Source organism: Callorhinchus milii, unplaced genomic scaffold, assembly GCF_018977255.1.
Source record: "Callorhinchus milii isolate IMCB2004 unplaced genomic scaffold, IMCB_Cmil_1.0 Scaffold3, whole genome shotgun sequence".
Classification (NCBI taxonomy): domain Eukaryota; kingdom Metazoa; phylum Chordata; class Chondrichthyes; order Chimaeriformes; family Callorhinchidae; genus Callorhinchus; species Callorhinchus milii.
Window position 1 is genome coordinate 70,902,422 of NW_024704744.1, and position 24,008 is coordinate 70,926,429.

A 24,008-nucleotide genomic window follows, 5' to 3' on the forward strand; every position below is an offset into this window, starting at 1 on the left:
TGACTCACATATCCTGGCTTTCACTTTCACACCACTGTACAGACAATTAACAACAACAACAACAAGATTCCATTTATAGAGCGCCTTTCACGTCAGGAGGACGTCCCAAGGCGCTGCACAGTTGGGTCATGATCCGAGCAGGGGGGAAATGGTCAGGGTGAGGGGAGGGAAGGGAGGGAGAGAGGAGGGGGAAATGGTGAGGGTGAGGGGAGGGAAGGGAAGGAGCGAGGAGGAGGAAGAGAGTCGAGAGGGGAGCTGAAGGCACGGTCAAAGAGAAAGGTTTTGAGACCGGCCTTGAAGGAGGAAAGGGAGGAAGGAAGGCAAAGGCACTGGGGGATGGAGTTCCAGAGCCTGGGGGCTGAGAGGCTGAAGGCCCGACCACCGATAGTAGGGCGATTGGGGCGGGGGACGTGGAGCAGACCGGAGCCAGAGGAACGGAGGGTACGGGCGGGTAGGTAGGGGATAGTAGGTTGGAGAGGTAGGAGGAGCAAGGCGTGAATGGCCTTGTAGGTGAGGGTGAGGATCTTGTATTCGATCCTCTGGGGGATGGGGAGCCAGTGGAGGCGAGCGAGGGTGGGAGTGATGTGGTCCCGAAGCCTGGTGCGGGACAGTACACGAGCTGCAGAGTTCTGAATGACCTGCAGCTTGTGGAGGGAGGTGGCGGGAAGGCCGGCGAGGAGAGAGTTCCCATAGTCCAGCCTTGAGGTGACAAAGGCGTGAACCAGGGTTTCAGCGGCGTGAGGGGTGAGGTAGTGCCGTAATCTGGCGATATTCCGGAGGCGATCTAGTAGAATACAGCTTATCAACACATTGGATAGCCAATATGCCCGCTGCAGTTGTGCAAGTAAAGCCGTCCCAAAATGCTGGTGAATTTTTTTAAGCTGTGCAGATGTACACACGCATCGACTGAGCGAATTTTTCTTCGGGTTTGAACCAGCAACATGAAGCAAATGTGCTCATCCAGCAATTTGTTACAGTGTAAGGTTAGAGAGCGAGAGAGAGAGAAGGAAAGGCAAAGAGAAAAAAGAGAAAAGGGCTGGCAAGATAAAATCGCACACAGTGTTCCTAACCTCAAGTACTGAAGAGTAGCTATGGCCACTGACATTGGTCAAGTAGCTCAGCCAAATCGCTCTTCAAATATAAACTACTTTACAAAATTATAGCCTGCAAATTTGGATAAATGCTGAGGAAAGCCGAGATGGCAATACTCTGCTTATCAAGTCACCAGAGACTAACCGAAGGAAGCGGACCCGGAATTAGGTTACATACCAGTGTGAGAAGGGAGAGGGTCAAAAGGTGAATACAATGTTAAGAAAAAAAGTGATAGAATACCGACTCACTGCCCAATGAAGCAGAAACCAAAGTATTTAAAAGTTTCCAACATGAGGGAGAAGGGAATAAATAGGGGTACGGGAGAGCGGATTACGAGGGGTGAAGACTCATGTGGAGTATAAACACCGGTATAGACTAGTTGCGCCACATGGCCTGTTTCTAGGTTGAACAGTCTATGTGATTCTTTGATTTCCCACGAATCATCTATGGCATTCTTTATTTTATTAGCTTCCACATGTTATTGGCTGCCACATTCTCCTCAAATGCTATAGATTACTGTAAATCATGTGAAGCACTTTTGAGTGGTTTCAACAACGTAATCAGACGCTGTATCAAATGCAAGAATTATTATTATTACTATAGGAAACAGGACAGAACATTAAATTATATTTATAGATGGACCACACCTTGATTGGTTGAACAGTTCCATTGGTGAGGCAGAACAGCTGACTTTGAGTCATTATCCACTCATAAGTAAAGCTCTTTAGCATAGAAATTTCAGCGTAGGAGGAGACCATATGGCCGATTGTGCCTATACTATATTAGTTTTCCACCAAGGTTATCTACTCTGATCTCATTTCTATGTTAAATGCCCATAACCTTTAATTTCTTTATTCTTCAAGTGTCAACCTAATTTATTTTTCAAATGACAATTCACTCATCTTTAATACCCACCTGTGCCAATTCAACCCATATTCTAATAACCCTTTACGTAAAACCATATTTTTTGATCAAACTGCATAAATAACATGGCATACAACAGTCTACTGCAACATCTGCTTAAGAAGATTTTAAACTGAAACAAGGAAGTTTAAGCAGTATTTTTTGTAGATTGTGTGTTCAAGTAAATCAGTGCAACTGGCTTTCTGGTGTCACAGTGTCATACCCACACAAACAGCAACAAGGTGGTCTAATTTCCATATTAGGAAAAGAGATGGGAAATACACATTAGGCTCGACAATTTCCCTAAATCAACAAAATTCCAGAAGAAAAAACTGCCATAGAGCAAACACAGTTACCTCATGGCCCATTCCACTCTCTGGTCTTTCAGAAAAGTCACCAACATCAATCCTCAAGGGTGACTGAGGAGTTTCAAATCAGTAATTTCAACCCCTTATGCAAACTTCATTGACCTTGATGTCTGCTTCAAGCTGTGTTCTATATTTAGCTTCAAATTAGAGCACATTTTTATACTTTTTCACAAATAAAATAAAGACTAGCTTCTTTTTAAAAACTAATTAGATCTTGCAGGGATCAGAGATTTATTCAATACAAAATAATTAATAGGAAGCAAAATTCATGTGGCTTACAATTCGCCTGAATCCAGAGATCAAACTGTAGCCTTAAAATTGCTTACTTCTGCTGGTTATATGTCAGACATGCAGTACAAAGTGCAGTCTTTGGATATTTTTGCAAAGTGATGAGAATAGATGCAGAGTTTGTACAGAGGTTTACTGCATCTTCAATGTAACAGATTATTTGCCCCTCCTATTTTGGTCTCTGATCACATGTTAAATTACTCCAATGGCTTGATTTAAATGAACCAATCTCAATTTTACAGTCATCGTCTTGGACTGAAAGCTATAAGATGGCACATTAACACCTACCGTGCGCCAATTAGGTCCAAGAGGTGCTGCCAACGGTCGCTGACTTTGCCCAGTTTGTACTCGATCTCAGATGCTTTGCTTTCATGGCTGGCTCGAACAAGCCGTTGGCCCATCTGCTGCAGCTGCATCTTGTTCTCACTGGCGGCTGAGATTTCCTCCTGGTAATCCTGCAGTGACAAACAGTGACGTTGGAAAGACGCAGAGTGCTTGCTAATCAATAATCAACTTTTACTTCCCATATTACACACTGAATGCTTTGCAGGTCAAAATAAACAGGGCTGAACAAGCAAAAATTCAAAGAAATTAGACTGAGTCCATATTTGTTTATTTCAGCCAGTACTTATCCGTTTTCATCTACACAAAACAAGATTTGTGCACATCTTTGGCTATTTTGGACACACAGAGGTGGATTGTGATGAAAGGGATAAGCCAGCTGGAATCAGCTCACAAATTTGCATCCAGCCTTGGGTTTGATTCATTCACAACTGTTCTATAACTTGAATTGCTATGTGATTTTTTTCTCTGAGGAATTTGATACAGGGCGCTATACAAGTGCAAATTGTTGTTGTTGTTTATGATTTCCCCAAACATACATTTTCCCCTTTCTTTCAATCAACAAAATGGATAGCCACATCAAGTTCACTTCAATTTGTCTTAAATACATTATTGTTGCAGAATTGGACATGATTTGTTATAGAAATTTACAGCACAGGAAGAAGCCTTTTAGCCTATAGGGTGGGTCTCAATGGCTCTCAGAGCATGATGTTCATTCAATCTCACTGTCCTGCATTAACCCCTTACCCCTTCAAGCCTCTATCCTTTCTATACCTGTCAGCTTCCCCCGTGAAACTCACAATGGACTCTGTCTCTACCACTTTACTTGGCAGCATTTTTCCAACCCAACAACTCTGAGTGAAAGAAATTATCCTAAGGGTAATTTCTTCTTGTTCTCATGCGCTGCAAACAATAACAATAATAATCCTTGTATTTGATACAAAGTCTTATCACGTCTTCGAGATGTCTCAAAGCGCATCACAGAATATACTGTAAAATGAATTGACTGTATACTTTGTAGGCAAAACACAGCAGCCAATTGCACACAGCAGTGTCCCACAAACAGTCATGGATTGAGTGACCAAATTATCATTATTATTTTTTTGAAGGGATTACTACCCCCAGAAAAGTGATCCATCATTCGATTAACAACCAGATTACCACTTACTGTGAGTTAAACAGAGGTATGTGAGTTAGGCATGTGGAGTAAGGAAACTTGCCTAACATTTCGCCCTGCCTGGATATCAAAACCAGGTCCTCTTGCTTGCGAAGCAAGTGCTCTAACCAGTACGCTATAGGACTCCACAAATAGAAAACAATTTGGCCATAGGTGTTTACAGTAAATAGATTTAACAAACATTGGTAAAGATGGTTGGTTGGGAATTGTGAATTGCTGCTGTACCTTCTTCAGCTTATCGATCATTTCCTCAATGCTGATGTCTCCATTCTGTGAAACTTTGCTTTCCATTTGGGTCAGCCATTCGCAGAGTTCCTTGTTCTTCTCATTGAACACTGCCCACTCATTCAGTTTCTCTGTGACCTGCTGCCTGCGCAACGACACCTGGAAAATTACAATGGAGGAAAGTTGACTCTACCCTGTGTAATAAAGCGGGTCCTTCGTAAAATATTGAGGCAGGTTGGGCAAGGAGCAATCAACAACAGCCAAAAATGGTAAAGGAACAATCCTTTACAGAAACAGCAAATTACATTCATATAGCACCCTTAATGCAGGAAAGTATATTGGGGGACTTCATTGCATGATTTTATGAATGCAAATGCAACAAATTAACAGCAACCACGTGAAGAGGCCCCCACAGTACATGACATCAGCTCCCTTACCTGCTCCTGTCTGGACTCAGTGTTCCCGGACATGGGAAAACCCTTTATATCCCCAAGGCTCCTCTCTAAGACCATCTAATATGCTTCCCATCTGCAGGGGAACATGGATGATCCCATTCTGGAAGGGAGCTCCTCCAGGCCACTAAAGGGCGCCGTTGCTAAAGTCCATCACCAGCCACTGTTGGGTTCTCCCTGGTTTGGGACCCCTGGGCCTCACCAGCATCTAGCTCCATAGATATGCTGGTGGGATATCAGCCTGCAGCACCATTGGTTCCACCCTCAGACCTGAGGCCACACCACCCATGCTCTGATCAGGAACGCAGACATCCCCACATACAGCATACTGTTAGCTCAATATTGACATTCCAGGGAACGTGTGCATTTAGCACTGAATCACCAGTCCTTAACTACAACAACAAACAACAACAAAGTTACATTTGTAAACCGCCTTTCATGTCGGGAGGACGTCCCAAGATGCTGCAACTATTCAATTAGCAAAACCAACCTCCACAAAATGTCACAAACAACACAAATCATTGATTGCCTTCTACACTGTGGAGACAGGCATTAAACAGAACCTTTGCTATTGGTCACCAGTAATGTGATACTTAAGGTCATATTTCAGATGATGGCAGCAGTTCTATTATTCAAAAATGAGTGAGACACGAGCCTGGAAATACAATACAATTCACAGTTAACGAGTGCCTTTCATGTTGGGAGGACACTTCAAACCGCTCGACAATGCTGATTGGGCAACTGAGCCTGGGATGGGGGATGGTGGGGGAACGATTACCAAAAGAGCATCATAGAGGTACATTATGATTCATACCTCATATTATAAATCATAGATCAGGTATCCTAATGCAGTGGTGAACAGGCCTGAGAACAGTATATCAACCATCGGCTCTATATACATCAGTTCAGATTTGGAAGCAATAGAATAAGCCTCACAAATCTATTGGAATTCTCTGAGAAGTAACTAAAATAGTGGCTGATGGCTAGCTGGTCAATAGAGCTCACTTGTCCTTTCAGAGGCACTTGATAATATTCCACCCGTGAAACATTTAAAGTAACTTGGATTGAAACTGGCTTAGCAAAAGGAACCAGCAACAAACAATGATTTTGTTATTGAACCTTTCACATCTCAAAGGGCATGTCAAAGCTCTTCACTAGATTTACTGTAAAGTGCAGTGATGGTGTATTTTCTAGACAATAGGAAATGAAGGTGCAGACAAATGGGCAAAAGCTATGGACTTTAAATAGCATTACCAATAATACAAAGATAAATATCTCGCTCTTTCATACTTAATCTAATTGCCGTTTGAATTTGCTGATACATTTTGGATCCCTGGATAACCCATTAAATATATTCAGGTCTCTCTGTAGAATAACTGAAGCTGAATTGTCTGTTCACCTTCCCACTTCTGACTGGAGTCTCTGAAACCTCTCCAAATTGTTGTTACGTCAAGTATTAGGTGCACACTAATACTCTGTAGGAAACAGGGCTTTGTGTAATGTTGGGGACAGAAAATACGGAAAATGTTATTATGGTAACATTGTGGAGATGTGCAAATGGGTGAATATTGCACTTAATTATAGGGAATCAGAGAGGAGCTCTATGATACTTTCCTCTCAGAGGCAGTATGTGTGAGGCCAGATCAAGGATGGGATAGGTATTATCTGTCTGTTGATGGAATGAGTGGCTTGTTTTCTTCATTCCTCTTTGAAGACTGCAGCTGGGTCAACTTTATCAGATGATAATGATAAAAAAGTTAAGCTTGAAACCAGGAAAGGAACAGACTACACTTTGATCACAAATGAATTCAGTTCTGGCAGGTCCAGGCTAGGCATTAATTCCCTGCACTAAAGAAACCACGCACAAAAAGGTTTTCACTGTTCAGAAATGCAGTTGTATAAGAGAGTTGAGTAACACATGTGCAATGCAACAATTACACAGAACAGGAGTGGTCACTGCTTTGAAAGTTGGATTAAGGCTGCACTGACATTACATTCCAAATGATGGCAGTGATATTGGCACATGGACGTCCAGATGTATCTGTCATCACATATATATCAAGGATGTTGGTCTTGTTGTGCGGGTCACCATCTTGTAGTTACCAGTGTTGCTTGCTTGGTAAAACAGCAAGAATCTTTTGTTAAACCAACTAACTCACTGCTTGACACGAGGATTAATATAGCTAAGTTTCCTCTTTTCAAAAGTAATTTTTGCCTTCAAATACACTTTGCAGTAAAATCCTGTGAAGCACTTTGCAATGTTTGACAACATAAGGTACTAAATCAGCTTTATTAATTTTTGAATCAAAGCATTATGCCTTATAATTCATTGTGCCTTATAGGAATTCTTATGAATATAAATTCACTGACTGTTGTTCTGCCATGACAATACAATACAGTATCCAACTCTCTTAAATATGCAACTGCATTACTGAACATTGAAAACCTTTCTATGCGCTGCTTATTTTCCGTTGGAAATTAATGTCTAGCCTGGACCAGCCAGAAAGGAATTGATTTGTGGTCAAAGTAACCAAAAGGCAGAGTCTGTTGCTTTCCTGGTTTCAATCTTAACTTTTAGAAGTTATTATTAAAGTTGATATAATATAAAACTTATTATTCCTTTCCTGGTTGCAAGCTTAACTTTTATAAGTTAATAATAATAATCCTTACATTTCATATAACACCTTATCATGGCTTCAAGACACCTCAAAGCACTTCACAGAATATACTGTAAAGTGTAGTGACTGTGTATTTTGTGGGTAAAATTTGGCAGCCAATTGCTAACAGCAGTGTCCCACAAACAGTCATGGAGTGAGTGATCAAATTACTATTTTATTTTTTGGAAGGGATTATTACCTTCTGGAAAGTGATCCGTCAATCGACTAACAACCGGGTTCCTACTTATTGCTAGGTAAACAGGAAAAATACCTGAAGCAACATACTGACGTTGATACTAATATAAATAAAATTAAAAAAAATTCTTGCATTTGATATAGCACTTTTCACGTCTTCGAGATGTTTCAAAGTCAAAGCGCTTCACAGAATATATTGTAAAGCAAATGGACTGTATATTTGTGTGCTAAACACCCAATTGCACACAGCAGTGTCCCACAAACAGTCGTGGTTTGAGTGACCAAATTACTAATTAATTAATTTTTTTCTTGAGGGATTATTATTATCAGGCATGTGGAGTAAGGAAACTTTCCCAAGATTTCACCCTGCCAGGAATCAAACCTAGGTCATTCGCTTGTGAGGCGAGTGCTCTAACCATTGGGCTGCAGGACTGCAATATGTGGCTGTCAACAATAGAGCATGGCTAGCGGGAATTTAAAAACAAAATGTAAAGCTGCAACTTGTAATGACAGCAATCGGTAAGAAAGAAACCTTTGTAATGACTAATTGGTAAGAAAGAAACCTTTCTTACCAATTAGTTATAATAATAAGTAATCATAAATGACCTCACATAAATTGCCAAACCGGGACCGTTAAGCTATACTACGAAGGGTGCTATATAAATGTAAATTTGTAGTGCATTGCGGTGGTAAATCAATCAATCAGTGAATGTATTTTCAGCACTGCAGCATCCTGTTGCATGCCAGGGTCACGATTTTAAACGCTGGTTGTCTTAACACATCACCTCCGTGTGTTGGTGCCCTTGGGGCAGACACAGAGGCGACAGACACCACAGCTCAACTGGAAAGGATGTGCTGGAGGGTCTTTTTTGTTTAATAAAAAAATTAAAAAAAGAATCAGTACAGAGGAAAGGTTAGATTTTTCTAAAAAAAATGAAAATCTAAATTGAAACATATCAATTTTTTCCCAAAATAAACAGGAAGCCTTTTAGTTTGACATTTTACAGGGTGGGGGGGAAAACATACACTTACACCCACACCTAATAAAAACCCAAGTCCATTCTTGTTGCAGTGAGGGAACAATTTATATCACACACCATCCAAGCAATTGCTTCTCACATAAACTGTTGCTTCTGTGTGTTTCCCAAACCAATGCAAACCTAAATCTTAAGACATGTGCCGAAATTATATTTGCAGTGAAAAGGAAGTTCAAATGACACGTCACAAGGTATTTCAAAGCTAACTTTGGCGGAAAAAAAGAGCAAAATTTAGGTCATATCTTTTTGCCAGAAGATACAGTATTTATGGTTTTAATTTAAAAGACTGAGCTGCACTGCTTAATGCCAAGAAGCACGACATACATCGTATGATTCAAGACACCAGAAAAATAATAAAGTAGCTGCTGCTCTTTAACTTGAAAAAGTAATTATGAATTATGCGCAGCCCTTTCAGTCACGGCAGGAGCTCTGTAAGTAGAGCATTTTGCTACACACAACTAATTAGTCACACAAAGTTCACTACACAAAGTTCATCATATTTGCCCCATCACAGAAGATAGCACCTGAATTATGCGTGAAGCAAATCCTGGAAAACCACATCCATTCTTCCAATAGGATGCACATTTCAACATTAGTTTTAACAATTAAAAATGTTCACTTTAAAACAGACCTGCTCGCAATGCTTCCTTCCATCTTATGCTGTCAGGAAACCGTTCACAGGTTCAGAGATTAACACACATCCTGTTTGTGGGTTCTTTTTTTACTGGTACTACCAAATGAGTTCGCTACTGCAAAAGTTCAATAAATCGAGACCAGCCATGTGCAAATTCAACCACAGAGAAAATTTACTTCTTACTCAACAGGCATATGGCAGTCCTCTAATTTGTGTCATCTGGTTAGAATCCAGATGTTTTCTTTCTAAACTTGTCTATTTCCATAACATCAACAAAAGAACTCCAATGATGCAGGTAACAGAGTAGATGTTGTTTTAAATTCCTGGTAGGTCTGAAATGCTGATGAGAGTAGATTGCCTGACTTAAACGCATCAACACATTAATAATACATATTTTAATTGAATTGCCTTCGTTCTGTCGGCAGATTCAAATTCAATGCATCATCGTGCCTTTACCCCTTAGTCTGCTGCTGATGCAAATTTGTGTAAGATCACTGTTTTTTCCCTGGGCTTCGAAACACACACAGTAGTTGCATTTGTATCAAGTAGAGTTCCTATACCTGATCTCTTCCCAGTGACCTTTGCTGGGAATTGTGCAAGAGCACCCGGAATCGAATCTATGACTATTTTGGATTGTATGGCACAGTGCCACAGCATCGATAGCAATTGAGACAATCGGGAGTGCAGATTAGTTTCACAATTTGAAACAAGTGGACAACAAAAGCCTATCTTACATTCTATGGAAAGACCCTCAGGAGTGATATTAACTCAACAAGGCCGGAGTCAAATACAACAACAACTTGCCTTAATATAGCACCCGTCATGCGGGGTAGCGTCCTGAAGCTCTTAAATACACAGTTTGCTGGCATGGAAGTATCTCACTTGGTGAACAATGAATCTATGATAACAATCTCATCATCCCTTAAGAGTCGGGTATAAGATTGGCTGAAAAATCAGCTTTAGAGGTTGATTTTTAAGATTTTTTGCCATCTTCAAAAAGAGCAGAGTACGCACGTTTAAAATTCTTTTCTAAGAATAAAAGACTAGAGGGAAAGCTAGAGAGACCTGATGCCCAATACACATTTACCAGCATAGATCAATGGAGAACAATGAGGAGCAGGAATGCTGACTTCTATTTCCCCTCTGCAACTTAGCTGGTACTGAGCCCAATTATTGACGTGGCTGAGATCAGTTAATTTAGCACAGAGGTGCTAAATTGATGATGTGTATGACCTATTCTATACCAAGCAAGGCCATCATTCTCAAAGAGCCAATACAGGATAATCATTTTTTTAAAATACACAATGGCTTAAGGGTTAAATGGAAATTGTTGAATGAAGGAAAATAGCAACATAGGAAACAACTTCCACTTATGTAGCACTTTTCATATAGAATGATGCCTCAAAGCCCTCAAAAGGGAGAACTGGAACCTGAGCAAGGTGGAAAATGGGGAGAGAAGGGGAAGGTGACCAAGGGATTTCATGACAAATGATCATTTTCTTACCTGGTGGCACAGTTCATCCCACTGCCTATGTAAAAGCTCAATGCGTTCCTGCAGTATTGAAAGATCATCAGCGCTAACATAGTTAGACAGTGTGTCCTTCAGAATTGAGAGATGGGTCAGGTCGTCAGTCCATCCTTCGAAGGAGCTTTCCAGTTCCTACAGTGAGATTGTCAAACAATCTGCATTAAAATTGAGATCTAGTGCTATTTGGAAAACCACAGAAAGACAGGGAAAGGATGTCCTTATCTCGGGGTTATGAAGTTTAACTACAGCTGCGAAATAGACAGTCAGATTGATAATAAATCTATGCTATTCTGGTGCATAAATAGAGCAGTCGGTGGGAGCGTGAAAACTTTTGAAAACGACAACGACCGTGTGTTAATCAAACACTGAATCTTAAACCAGCAGTAACAAAGAAACAGGAAATATAACTTCACCATGCATCTCATCTGCTCAGTGTGTAGCTCTTCATGGTGGTCAGGCAGCGGCTGAGAGAGCTTCTTTTTGAAAGACCTCAGTTTCTCAAGGGAAGCGCAGATTTGTTTCTCACATCGTTCCCAGTCCTGTAAAAGGCATTAATGGCATTGATTAGACTTGTAGAAAATCAATTCAAAATGTACAGGGGGGAAAGCGAAGAATGTTTCAACCACAGACCACTCAGACAATGCAGAATTCCAGGCTGCAAAACTCCATCAATAAGCCATCCGAGTTGAACCTGCCAATACGCTACTGCAGTATTTATAGAGCAGAGTTGCGGATGTACAAGAGCAGATACTATCCAATTGTTAGGCCCCTCAGACAGAGTGCGTTACGTGTTGTGTGCAAGCAGAATAGAGAGCTCTGGATTTACTTAACACGTTTGGCAAGCCAATTATATGGATCTGTGTCTTTCCAACAAGGCTCAAAATTGGGCAGGGAAACTGTAGCAAAGCATATCAAATAACCACTACAATACTGATGTAACAGTTATAAAGACAAAGCAAGCTTTATGACGTGGCACATATTTTGTTTCAGAAAACAAACCCGGTTAATAAGATCATTTCCAGTCTTCTGACATGAGGAAAGAAAGGCTTGATCGTATGGTATTTTATGAAAAATTTCCATGTAATGTTTAGTAGGAAAATGAACAGAATGGCAGAGGGAGATTAAAACCGTCCAGTGAGTAATGCAAAAAAATTAAACACCAGGGATAAGATCATGTGCATCACAAAAGCATTCACAAGTTCAGATTTATTTTTAAATTATTGTTTAAAGCAATTTTATCCACGATCAGAAAGGTCTAACAAATGCTTCTCAGTACACATAAGACGACATTTTAAAAGCTGTGAAGGGCATTTTATGATCTCCTCCGATAATGTCTAATGCCAGTCACCGGGCTCACAGTGACTTACCCAGCTATGTGGTCACCCTTGCTAACAGATAGAGACTCTGCCTGCATTCACCAAATACACTAACTCCAGGAGCTGAGTGAGAGCTGCAAGTCCACATCCAGGCATTCCATGGGACAGCTTCCTGCAGATCCCCTGCACTGTTTGTGATTCAAGCACGATAATAAAGTTTGCAGGGATGATCTCAAAAGGCACAAGAATATTCTGCTCAGATAATATGTCTTCAATTTGCATACTTTCCCACTGTCTCGACAGAATAACCTCAAACATATGTTTACTACAAGACTTTCTGTAATGCCGGTTTTTCCTGATGCCTTTCAAGCTAATGATAGATGCATTTCAGGCCATGAACTCAGTGAGTTCACAATATGATTCACATTTCAAGTCCTAACAGTCCTTTATAGATCTCTCAATTAGATACTCGCTGAAGAGATATTAAGAGCATCAAAGCAGCTTTAAATTTGTTGTTAGCCTACAAATTATTCCATTTCCTTCAGACACACAACAGGCCTTTTGTAGAATCACAATGGGTCAATGTCAAAGCATTAAAGCAATCACACCATGCTAGAGGAACATCTATTTTAACATAAGCCAGGATGATAAAAGGCCATTTAGCCATCTCTTTCCAAAACTGGCTATCATAGACTTCATCTCATTTATTCTATCTCTTGGGGTTAATGTCTGTAAAGATACTTCCTGATCCTCAAAGTCAAGACAGCCACAATGCCAAATGTTCAGCCATGCCACATCCTTCCTTCCACTAACATTTCTCCCTGAATGACCTGAGCGGCTTACACAATATTTCTCTGTTGCTATTTTGCAAGGACTGGGGGACACTTATGGACAAAAAATACATGGCACAAGGTACACTTGACATCTCATCCTGTTGCAAGTGAATCTCACCAGTTAGCCTCCAGACCTCCCAGTTGGTGAGAGGTCCATGTCTTGTATCAAAATTTTTCCCACCGAGTACAAGTCTTAGTGTAATTAACTCTCAAAGTGTCAATTGAGATCGCAAGCATGCAAGAATTCCCTCCAGGAACAGACACCTACTTTTAGTAAAATGGTGAGTTGTTTCCTTTGCTCCTCCAGGTGGACGTGAGCAGCCTTCCATTGCTCTTGGATCTCGGTGAGCTCAGTATGCAGGACAGCCTCGGAACCACCATCAGCTGAGAGCAGGAGTTGCTTACCAGCCTCCACTGTCAGGATATAGCTCCCCTGCTGCCGCTGCAGCACTTTCTCTTTTAACTGCAAAACAGAACATTCATCAAAATCTGCTGGGCTTGAGAGAGGGAAGGACCAGTTTAGAGTACAAGATGCAGGCAAACAGACACCCCTTTTTCAAAAAGGAAAATAGATCTCAGGTGAAATAACTGAATGCTGAAATTAGCAATCAAAGCATTTCACTGAGTGACCGGACAGATTATGATGGAAGCATTCTAAGTCGTTCATTGAATAGAACATTAAGTGGCTTAGGTAAATGCAGAGAAGACTGTAACTGAGGTTAAAGTAAACAGCTGCAATATGAAGCAGTGGGTTAGATAGTTGTGGCAAGTAGACTGAGCACAGATGGTGAAACACAGGTTGGAGTATGTCTTGCTGCATCACGTACAAGGCTTTGCACGGCAAGACTTACAGAAACTCAACTGGGTGTCACCAGGCCTGTCAGGTTTCCAGGTCAGCAAGTGCTGAACATTCCTCTATCTAAGGTGCTGCTCATCATTTTGTTTACTATTAATGATAGATCCGCAACCGATACTGATTATCCCCCACCACCCCACCCACCCACCCACCCACACACACACACACACACACAAAGGAGCATTGGTTGTTCTCTCAGGTTGGCTGTGCCCTGCTCCATTACTAACTTCTCATCCACATATCTTCCAGCAGAAACCCTTATAGCACCAACACCCTTCCAATACAGCTACAGCAAGAATGACAATTGATGAGTTTGCACCTTGGAAACTAAGCTTTGTTCCTGTCCAATGAAGAGTGGACAGCTGACAGACTGCAGACTTGTTGTTGACATTGCCTACCTGCACCTCATCCAGCAAAGCCCTGGCCTGCTGCAGTGGGATGCATGTGCCACTGCCCAGCCTGGTCTGCGGCTGACAGGACGTTTCCACCAACCATTTCCTCAACTTTTCGGCCATCTCCCGGTAACGCTGCCACTGGCGGATCTGACTGTCAATGATTCCTCTTCTCTGCTGTGCCCGTCGGATCACTCCCTGCCACTGGTTACTTAACATAGCCAGCTTCAAGTTAAACTCATCCCTGAACGAAAGGGAGAGAAAGTGTTATATTTGTATTATTACATCCCAGAGCTTTAGGTCTCCCCACACTTTGCTGCAGGACATCTACAGCCTAGGGAGACCCAATCTCCCCATTCTCTACCCAGGGGAAGTGCCTATCGTCTCCCTGCAAATGCCTGCGATGGGCCAAGTAAGAGTTACAAAGAGTAACACGGGACTGAAACCAGTGAACCTATAACCCGATTCTGGTTCATAGTAGGCATGAATTAAAATGACAAGGTATTTATATTGAAATCAAATCTCATCCTGTCTTAATATCCAAATGTTAAAATAATTATTGCTGGTGTGTAAAGAGTGACAGAGCAAACTAGAGCCGTTACCTATCATCCACCTGCCCTTGTTGCAGTAGGTGCTGTCCGTCACTGATGATCGAGTGCAGGATCTGCTGTCGGCTGAACATCTCTGCCTGAAACAGCTGCTCGGGACACAAGCATTGTGGTTACACAGAGCGTGCAAAGTGCAGGCAGAAAAACGTCAATGAGCGTCGAAAGCCATCGATTTGTTTATTTACAGAACTGAAGGAAGCCATTCAACCCATCTTGTCCATACGGTTACTGGGACTGGTCCCCCCCACCCCGTGGAACTTTCCACTCTAATCCCATTCTCCTTCCTAGTACCAGGAACATTGCACCTCACATATCTATCCAATTACATATTTTTAACCACTGTTACCGACTTGGTTTCAACAGCTGTTCGTGTTAAGTAGGTAATTAGAGAGAAAAAAAACTTGGGATTCATTCTCATTTCCTGAAGGAATGAAATGAGGTGAAAAACACTTCATCTGACTCAGCCCAATTGTGACAAAACGGCTGTCGAGGAATTGGTTGCATCACTAACCTTAGTTGTATAGTTATACAAGTGACCATTATTCTAGGGGATATCACTATGTGAGTTGACTGTGTAGCACATATTTGTAAAGGCACATTTACAGAGGGGATGAAATACCTGGATGAAATGTAATCTAATTAACAATCAATAATTGGTTTATTGCATAATTAAGGACAGTTCCCTCTGTCCACCTGATTTTACAAATGGCATCAAAAAACTTCACAAATAGTTTACATAATTTGTATAATAAACCCTATAGTCTTTAGGTATCTTCATTTTGGTATCCATTGCTTTGTAATATACTCTGTAATATACTCATATTCTGTGAAGTGCTTTGAGACGTCTAGAAGACGTGAAAAGCGCTATATCAAAAGCAAGGATTATTTATTATTACTCATCAGTCTCATTGCATCTCTCTAATTAGTTTATGCTCCTATTATCTCCATAACCCTAACAGTGAGGAGGTCCCAGATGACTTGCCTCATGTGCTCGCTGCTGCTCCAGCAGATTCTGGTGGTTCCCTGAGATCTCCACGGCCAGTTTCTGCTCAGTTTGCACCAGGAACTCCATCCATGTTTCACATTTCTCGAGGAAGGTCTGGTGCTGCAGCAAAAAGGCCTGCAGCTTGCTGCCAGGACAAAGAATTTAATTGGACTTTACCCGAATAGCTCGGCAGATTCAGGGAAGGGGTGAATAGCAGTATTCCCACAGAACGAGAATCATCCAAATCGAACAATGTTTTGATTGATCACTTTACACATTTATTAGTGCAACACCTATTGATCTCCAGAGAGGTACAAGAGTCAAATGTTGAAAACAATGGCGAGTGTATCATGCAGGCATCTGAATAGCTCTGCTGCTGGAAGTGCACCAACATTAGCTGCATGGACAACCCCCTCCCTTTTGCGTTTATCCCAAAGATAACGGGGACATTAGGTATGCCGCCAGGGAACTTGTGTATCACTAGTGTGCCTCTCTCATCTGCAGACAGGTGCTTAACAACTAGTGGAAACACTAGAGACGGGCGTGTGACGTGAGAACCTTGCAAATGGAGAGGGGGCCAGTACTGTGCAAGCTAGCTGTGAAATGTCTAGAAACACTGCCTGTTCAAAAGTCAATGAAGTATAAAAATCTCCACATTTAACAAGTACGCTTATTATAAGCTTAGTACGTGACAGCATAGCAGAAAGCTGCAGTGTTCTTGAAAAAAAAGCATTTCAGAGCCTGTATACACAAAGTGTTCACTCTCTACATGAATACTTCAGTCTGTAAGATGTTACATGAAGTATGAGAGTAGCCTGTGATCACATACTTGAGCGCAGTGTGTGCAGAGGTCAGGAAAGGCTGCCTGCAGTCCTCGGTGTTGCAGTAAAGTGCCCTGAGACGCACTTTACTGCAACACCGAGGAGAGCACAATGCAAATTGTTGTTGTTGTTATGTAAGGATTTTACACACCTCTTCATACTACAGCAGTCATTGACTCTTACTCGGATCAACTGCAGCACACCTACATCAAAATAATGCTGTGGACCCACAACCTCACCTCAGACTCTTCGATTTTCATTCAGAAAATTTTAAAACATCGCATAAGAATGACCCGGATAATGCAGGAGGTGGATCCACCCTCCCTGACACCATTCCTTACATTGCAGCGTGGGGCCACTAGCACCCCAGGACTGAGATTTCTCCCAATCTAAATGACGCTAAGCATGAGCGCTTTTGTACCATTGAGCGATTGCACCATTCTTTCCCAGTAATTGGCACAAAAGGTAAAATAAGATCGACCTCGATCCAAAACAAGGTCCTAAATTGATACTAGACTGCTTTTTCTTTGCTGCGTCCTTCAGTTTAGTGTTGACCTACCTGAATCTCTCAGTGGTCTGGGCAGAGATCGCTGACCAGTGTCGGTTTAATGTCTGCATGCGTTTGATTTCCTTGTCATTTAGGGGCAGCCTGTAGCCCAGTTCATTCAGACGATCCAGGTCAGGCACCATGCTGCTGAACCTCAGCATCTGGATCTATCAAACCAAAATAAGGACAGAATCATTCACCAACCTCCTTGTGCATTTAGCCAGATTTAATGATTTTTGATTTCATACTAAAGCCAATACATTATCATGGTATAATGGCCTGTTCCACGTCCCCCGCCCCACCATTGGTGGGAGAGCCTTCAGCCACTCTGCCCCCAACCTCTGGAATTCCATCCTCCAGTCACTCCGCCTCGCCCCCTCCTTAGTCTCCTTTAAGTCCCGCCTCAAGACCCTCCTCTTCGACCATTCCATCGGCCACCCCCCTTCCCCTCCCTTCCCCCTCCCTGACCCCAGCTCGGGTCTGAAATGCTGTACACTGTCCAGCGCCTTGGGACGTCCTCCTGACGTGAAAGGCGCTATACAAATATAATCTTGTTGTTGGTAATTTCCAAAGTCCCCATGTGATAATCTTCACACTCTTTCTTCACTCCCCCCCACAACCCACTTCCAACTTAGCTGAATGTTTTGCAGACACTAGAACGAAAAATTAACACTTTCTATATTTGAATGGAAGCAACTGAGATGTTTGAAGCAGAGATGGACTGATACTTGTGAATTGAGGTATATGAAGAAAAAGTAGGGAAATGGGATTTAAAACCATGTCATAAAGCAAGCAGGAGTGCTAAATGGAGACCATGTTCTCTGCTTGCCAAAGTGAAGAAAAGTCAGACTGTCAGGTCACTATGGTGTATTCAAACTGCAATAAACTCACTCATTCTTCAAGTAGCAGAGCCAAAATATCTATTAGCACCAGAAGATAATACTGTCAGAGGGGGCATCCCTTCATTGAAGGGTAAACAACGAAGAGAAAATTAATCTAAAAAGACAAACCATTTTGGAAAGGATCATTGATTGACATTTATTTAATCTTTGATGTATAAAAATGATTCTTCTCTGAATACTAAGGTTTGAACAAGCTTACATTCTATTCTCTGATTACCTTAAGTTCTTCCATCCGTTCCTGAATTATAGTCAGGTCAGATGAGCGATTGGGATCTTGCAGTTTTAGCATTTCTTCAGCTTCCACAATCCATTGCTCCAAGGCCTCTAGCTTCTTGCTGAATGACTCATAATCCTGGACACCAGCCTGCAGCAGAAGATTATTCAAATGAAATGAACATCAACTAGAATTTTGTGAGGGACACAAAATGTAGTAAATCTATTTTCAACACGATGGTGAAAAATGTGACATCCCCGATTGTGTCTAAAACCCTAATAATCATGTTCAGTCAGGTACGTGAAGCATTTTGAGACATACTCCTGACGTGAAAGGCTCTAAGCAAATCTAAATGGTTCAAAGATATGCGACAACAATCCTTGCACATGGGGAGGTGGATGAATTCTGGTATCAGGAAGGAGGGAGGGGGTGGGGGAGGCGGGGGAGAGGAGAGGTGACTAGAGAGTGAGTGCTCCTGCACTGGCTTCTTGCTGCCCCAAATAATTTGCTCTCTATTTGTTTAATTGTTTCGATAATGGAGAAAAAAAGCCTCCAAATAGTCATTTTTTCATGCCTTTTCCAGGTTGCTAGTCTACCCTTCACACAATTAGATCCACCAAGTACAGTATTTCAACATTGCGTCTGAAAATTTCAGATACAAAAACAAACCCTATTAAATGATCACAAGACTAGAAATTTATTACACTTAAGAGGAAAATCTTTTTATTTATCCCCCCAGATCTCCTGTGGCTATCAGTCTTCGTCAGAGGTGGGCAGAGGATCTGCTTCCAGAGACAGTCTGGTGCTGCCCTGGAGCCTCTTAAATCTTTGGCAATGTGGCCCAAGAAAGACTGATCCTTCGTTTCAAAGGATATCAACCGGCTCCCACTCCGCACCTTGCCTTGACAACACAGGCAAGACCAAGAACCTATCTGGCTCTAAATGTTATTAACCTAACCTTTAAGAGCATCCAAAATTTGGAAAATTGTTGAATTCCTCCTTAACATTGAAGGTTCTTTTAAGAACTACAGATAGCCAGCTTCAAAATAATGGAAAGAGAAAATGCCTGACTCCCTCCCCAGTGTTCAACACATTACCTGTAGTACACTCCGTTGCCTTATGAGACCTTGTTCGAGAGCAGACAGCCGCCGGATAAGGGACAGTCGATCTGATTGAATAGCAGCCGCTGCGGAAGGGTCAACCTGCTGTTTCAGCTGTTCTTCAAGCTCCAGGAGAATATGAAGTGAATCCTGTAGTGATCTCAAGTCCTTCAACACCTCCTGCAAAGTTAACTCAGTATATTCAGTTTAAGCATATTGCTTCCAATTATTCACGCAAAAATATTTCCCTCTCACATGAATACTAATGAATTAATAATAATAACATGATGAATGCTGTGCACAAACTTCCCTCCCAGCCCCCACCCCTCCCCAATCCATTACCCTGATCCAATACTCCTTGGAACTCAGCACAGAAGATGGGGATTTTGTATGTTTCTTGCGCAAATCCTGACTTATCCATTGCAACAAAGAAACCAACCTACAATTAACAAAGTATGGGAGATAAACTTCAGTGTATTATATCATGGTGATAAAATGACGGTGATCGGAAGAATATATTTAGGAAGCATCCCACTCATACAAAGAATTAGAGACACTGGATGAAAACAAACCTCCACAAGAATCCAATAAACTTCTCATGAACAAATAGGTCCAACCTAGAAAGACAATCATTCCATTCCTCCATAATTCCCATCATCTTATCTTAGTTCCTTATAACTTCAACTGTCTTATTTACTCTTCATTGGGTAAAATAATAAGAACCCAGTCTCTCTTTGATTCCACATTTGGTCGTCCCACCCCCAGCTAACAATTCTGTAGAGTCTGAAAATGATGGAAATTTAGATGGACTGAAAAGAGAAAGGATACAGCGGAAAGTCCTGGGTCATCCTCACCAACAACCACCTTCTGCTTCCTTCCCTTTAAACAATTAATAATTCACATCTTACCTTCGATGCTCCCCGACATTGGTTTGTTAATGGTTTTTTCAGCACTATATCAGAGCTTTTGAAAATCCAAGTAAATTTGCCTAAGAACTGCCCATTAAGCTGTTTTTTTAAAAAAAGGTTTTGGCCTTTGTGCTAAAAAGTCAAAACAAAAGTTAAGTGGTTTTTCTTATTGCCCCCCAACTCATTTTTCTACTTCCATAATACTCACATCACAGGCCTGAATCCAATTTGTGACCTCCTCATCAGCAATATCCCTGTTTGTAACTCTCTTAATCAGTTCGTTACTGCTCTCCTCATGCTGTTGTACAGTTACCAAGCGCTGGCTGTAAAAATCCTTATATTTCTGCCATAGTTGGAGCAAGACTTTGCTGGAGTGCAATTGCTCTACGATATCCTGAAGTAAGTTATTCCATCTGACCAACAAACAGCGCAAGAGAAAGAAAATCAGTGGATTAAATAACCAAGTTAACATTGAAAATATACTTAGTCTACATGGATTAAAGTGAGTTTCAATTCACAAACATTAATTCTACAAGAACAACAACTTGCATTTATATAATGCACTCTAAACGTAAAGCAATGTCTTGAAGTGCTTTGCAATGGCATTGGCTGATGAGGGGGAGGTGACCATAGGCATGGTTGAAGAGGTAGGTTTTAAGGTGGCTTTTGAATAATATATATAGTAATGCTTGCATTTGATATTGCGCTTCACAGAATACACTGTAAAATGGAATGACTATTTTTGGGCGAAACACGGCAGCCAATTGTGCACAGTAGTGTCCCAAAAACAGTCATGGAAGACAGACAGGGACAGACAGAAGAGTTCAGCTACAGTTTGGAAATGACGGATCAACTATAAGCAGAGAATAACCTGCTGTATCTACTGTAAAATCAGTTACCTACAAAACAAAGGAAGGGGGAGAAAGGCCCCTAAATAAAGCAATCCAGCATTGTTCTAGCCTAATATCTGGGTTCCAATCACTATTATAATTACTCAAGCTTCTTTCTGTCACTTTATGGGCATAGCTGATATTAGAAACTATGCTTAAACTTTACCTTGTAATTTTCAACTGAACTGAAAATTGAGATTACGGTTTTCAAACTACAGACAAATTATTGTACAGCATACACTGGGCGATGCACAGCTTGATAATATACAACTGACAAGGGAGTCATCAAGCGAATTACAAGAAGTCTTGTGAGAAATAGCACAACAGAAACTGTCACAAAAAGACAGTTTTTTGAAATACATTTAACTAAAAGTGAGTTCAATGCTCGTAGAAGGGAAAAAATTGATGGAGGAAATTCCTGAGTCATTTTCCAGTCGGTGGATACAATTGCACCGTTAACATTGATCTTAGGCTTAACTTTGCTTTGCATTGAACTGTAGGAGGTGTCCTGCCATCAGACCCTTACCTGAGATTAACATCATTCAGAGTTGCATTGAGTGTGTCGTTGACTGGCGGATGGCACTTCTTTAACAGCTGATCAGTCACAGAACCGAAATTATGCAAACTACCCTCCCGCTTCTCCAGCTCCTCTTGTAAGTTCTGCCACACACAAATAAGAGTTAAGGTTTGGAACTTCAAAAAACAATGCAAACCAAACTTCTATGTCATAGCCTTTTAAAATGGTCCCATTCCACCCCACCCTACCTCTTCTATCTCACCCCACCCTACCTGCCGACCCAGCTGCTTCCTTTGCTGAGCAAGCACCAACCTGCTTCGTACCCTCACCGTATCCAGTCCACAATCAGTGTGAGGGCTTTCAATCTATTTGCCCCCGCTCTCTGAAACTTTAATCCTGGAGTCCCTCCGACACATTCCTTTCCTCACCTGTCTGTCTCAAGACCTATTCTTTCCCTGCAATTTCGGTCATTTTTCCCCTCCTCAATGCCTTTGGCTCCAACCCCCAGCTCAGGTGCCCAGCCGACAGTGTCAAGTGCATTGAGACAACCTCCCAATGTGAATGGCGCTGTATAAATGTAAATTTGTATTGTATGTCGAAACATCACTTTCAAGGCATTTTTAATAACAAGTTACAAGTCACGGAGAGGAGAGGCCAACCCACTACACAATTCCCAGTCATGTCAATAAGTAGATCTAACTGTGCAGAGTCAGATTTCTTTCACTACAGAAACTGGGCTCTCTGATTGCTTCTGAAATTCAAGACTGCTCCCTGTGCACCAGCAGGCACAGACTACATCACTGTGTCAACTATGCATGCAGTCACTCTCTGAGTAAGGTTTTTCATCACTTCTCCCAGTCTGAGGGAAAATACACTGTCATGAGTAAGGCAGCATAAGAAGAATGAACGTTAAACCATTCACTCACCTGCAGGTTGTCTACCTGGATTCGGACAGCTTGCAGTGAGCCTGTCAGCAGACGGAAGCGAGAAATAGAATATCTGGCCTCCATCAAGTGACCATTAATCTCCTCATAGGCTTCCTTGTAAACATTCCACTGTTCCAGCACAGACTGGAGGACAACCTTTAATTGGCCAATCTGGAATTTCACAAGATTGAACAGTTTTATGTAAACTAAAACTATAAAGAACATGCATATTCAGTTTGCTCTAAGAGGAAATCGCTTCTTTTAAGGCAGCAACATCCTACAACATATAAAGATTTTAATACCAGATGGTCCAGGTTAGCCCAAGAAAGACTGAGTTCTCGGAGTGTGTCCATCACACCACTGCAAGATTCCTCCTCCTTCTTCTGGATCAGGAAAAGGCCATATTGTTCAACTTTCTCCATTTCTTTTTCTTTTCCTCGAATCAGATCTTCCAGCTCCTAAGACAAGGCAAGAAACCAGCCCTATTTATAGTAATAATTCTTGCATATGATATAGCGTCTTATCAGGTTGTAACCACATCTCAAAGCGCTTCACAGGATATATTGTAATGTGTAGTGATTGTTTATTTTGTGGGCAAATGTGGCAGCCAATTTACACAAGTCACTAAACTGAATGACTTGAGTCAATCTAGTGATCCTTCCACAGTAATATTCCCTACACTTGATATAGCACCTAAAGCAGCAAAAGGTCTCAAACCACATCACCAGCTTTCGCTGTAACCTGTTATTTCTGTATTTGTAAGTGAACTCAGGACCCAATTTGCAAATAGTATCACATAAACAGTTACAAAGTGAATGACCAAGTTACCTAAAGAATTGTTGGCCAAGATATTGTGAGAAATTCCTTTCTCTTTTCAAATACTGTTGTGGAATCTTTTAAGGTAGTATCTTGGTTTAATTTCCAATCTTAAGGATGACAGCTTAATAATAATAATTCTTGCATTTGATATAATGTGATCGAAATGTCTCAAAGTGCTTTAGAGGATTTATTGTGAGAATTTATAGTGACCATGTATTTTGTAAGTGAACGAGGCAGTAAATTTGCATACAGCATTTTCCCACATATAGCCATGAAATGAAAGGCCAATCATTTAATTGCAGGTCCTCCCTGATACTGGACTGCTAACCTAGACTATAGGTTCAAATTCCCAATGATGAATACAAGCTTGTTATTTAATGTAAACTGAGAACATGAGTGCAAAGATGACAAACCTCGAGCAAGAATGGAAGAAATCCCCACAGGCCGGTAGACTCATTGAATAGTCACAACAATGT

The 24,008-nt window shown here is 41.4% G+C and overlaps 1 protein-coding gene across 6 annotated transcripts in view; it reads right to left on the bottom strand.

Moving 5' to 3' along the window:
• syne1b (spectrin repeat containing, nuclear envelope 1b) overlaps window positions 1–24,008 on the bottom strand; it is a 233,595-nt gene that overhangs the window by 38,787 nt on the left and 170,800 nt on the right. For all 6 annotated transcript variants that reach the window (XM_007894396.2, XM_042332964.1, XM_042332961.1 and 3 more), the window contains 15 exons: window positions 23,016–23,171; window positions 22,714–22,884; window positions 21,797–21,930; window positions 20,589–20,793; window positions 19,470–19,652; window positions 18,376–18,522; window positions 17,269–17,423; window positions 15,886–16,033; window positions 14,898–14,992; window positions 14,302–14,539; window positions 13,316–13,510; window positions 11,312–11,437; window positions 10,875–11,030; window positions 4,396–4,554; window positions 2,940–3,106 (listed from right to left, as the gene is read on the bottom strand). In XM_007894396.2, the coding sequence (XP_007892587.2) occupies window positions 2,940–3,106; window positions 4,396–4,554; window positions 10,875–11,030; window positions 11,312–11,437; window positions 13,316–13,510; window positions 14,302–14,539; window positions 14,898–14,992; window positions 15,886–16,033; window positions 17,269–17,423; window positions 18,376–18,522; window positions 19,470–19,652; window positions 20,589–20,793; window positions 21,797–21,930; window positions 22,714–22,884; window positions 23,016–23,171 (2,435 nt within the window). The remainder of the gene's footprint in view (window positions 1–2,939; window positions 3,107–4,395; window positions 4,555–10,874; window positions 11,031–11,311; window positions 11,438–13,315; window positions 13,511–14,301; window positions 14,540–14,897; window positions 14,993–15,885; window positions 16,034–17,268; window positions 17,424–18,375; window positions 18,523–19,469; window positions 19,653–20,588; window positions 20,794–21,796; window positions 21,931–22,713; window positions 22,885–23,015; window positions 23,172–24,008) is intronic.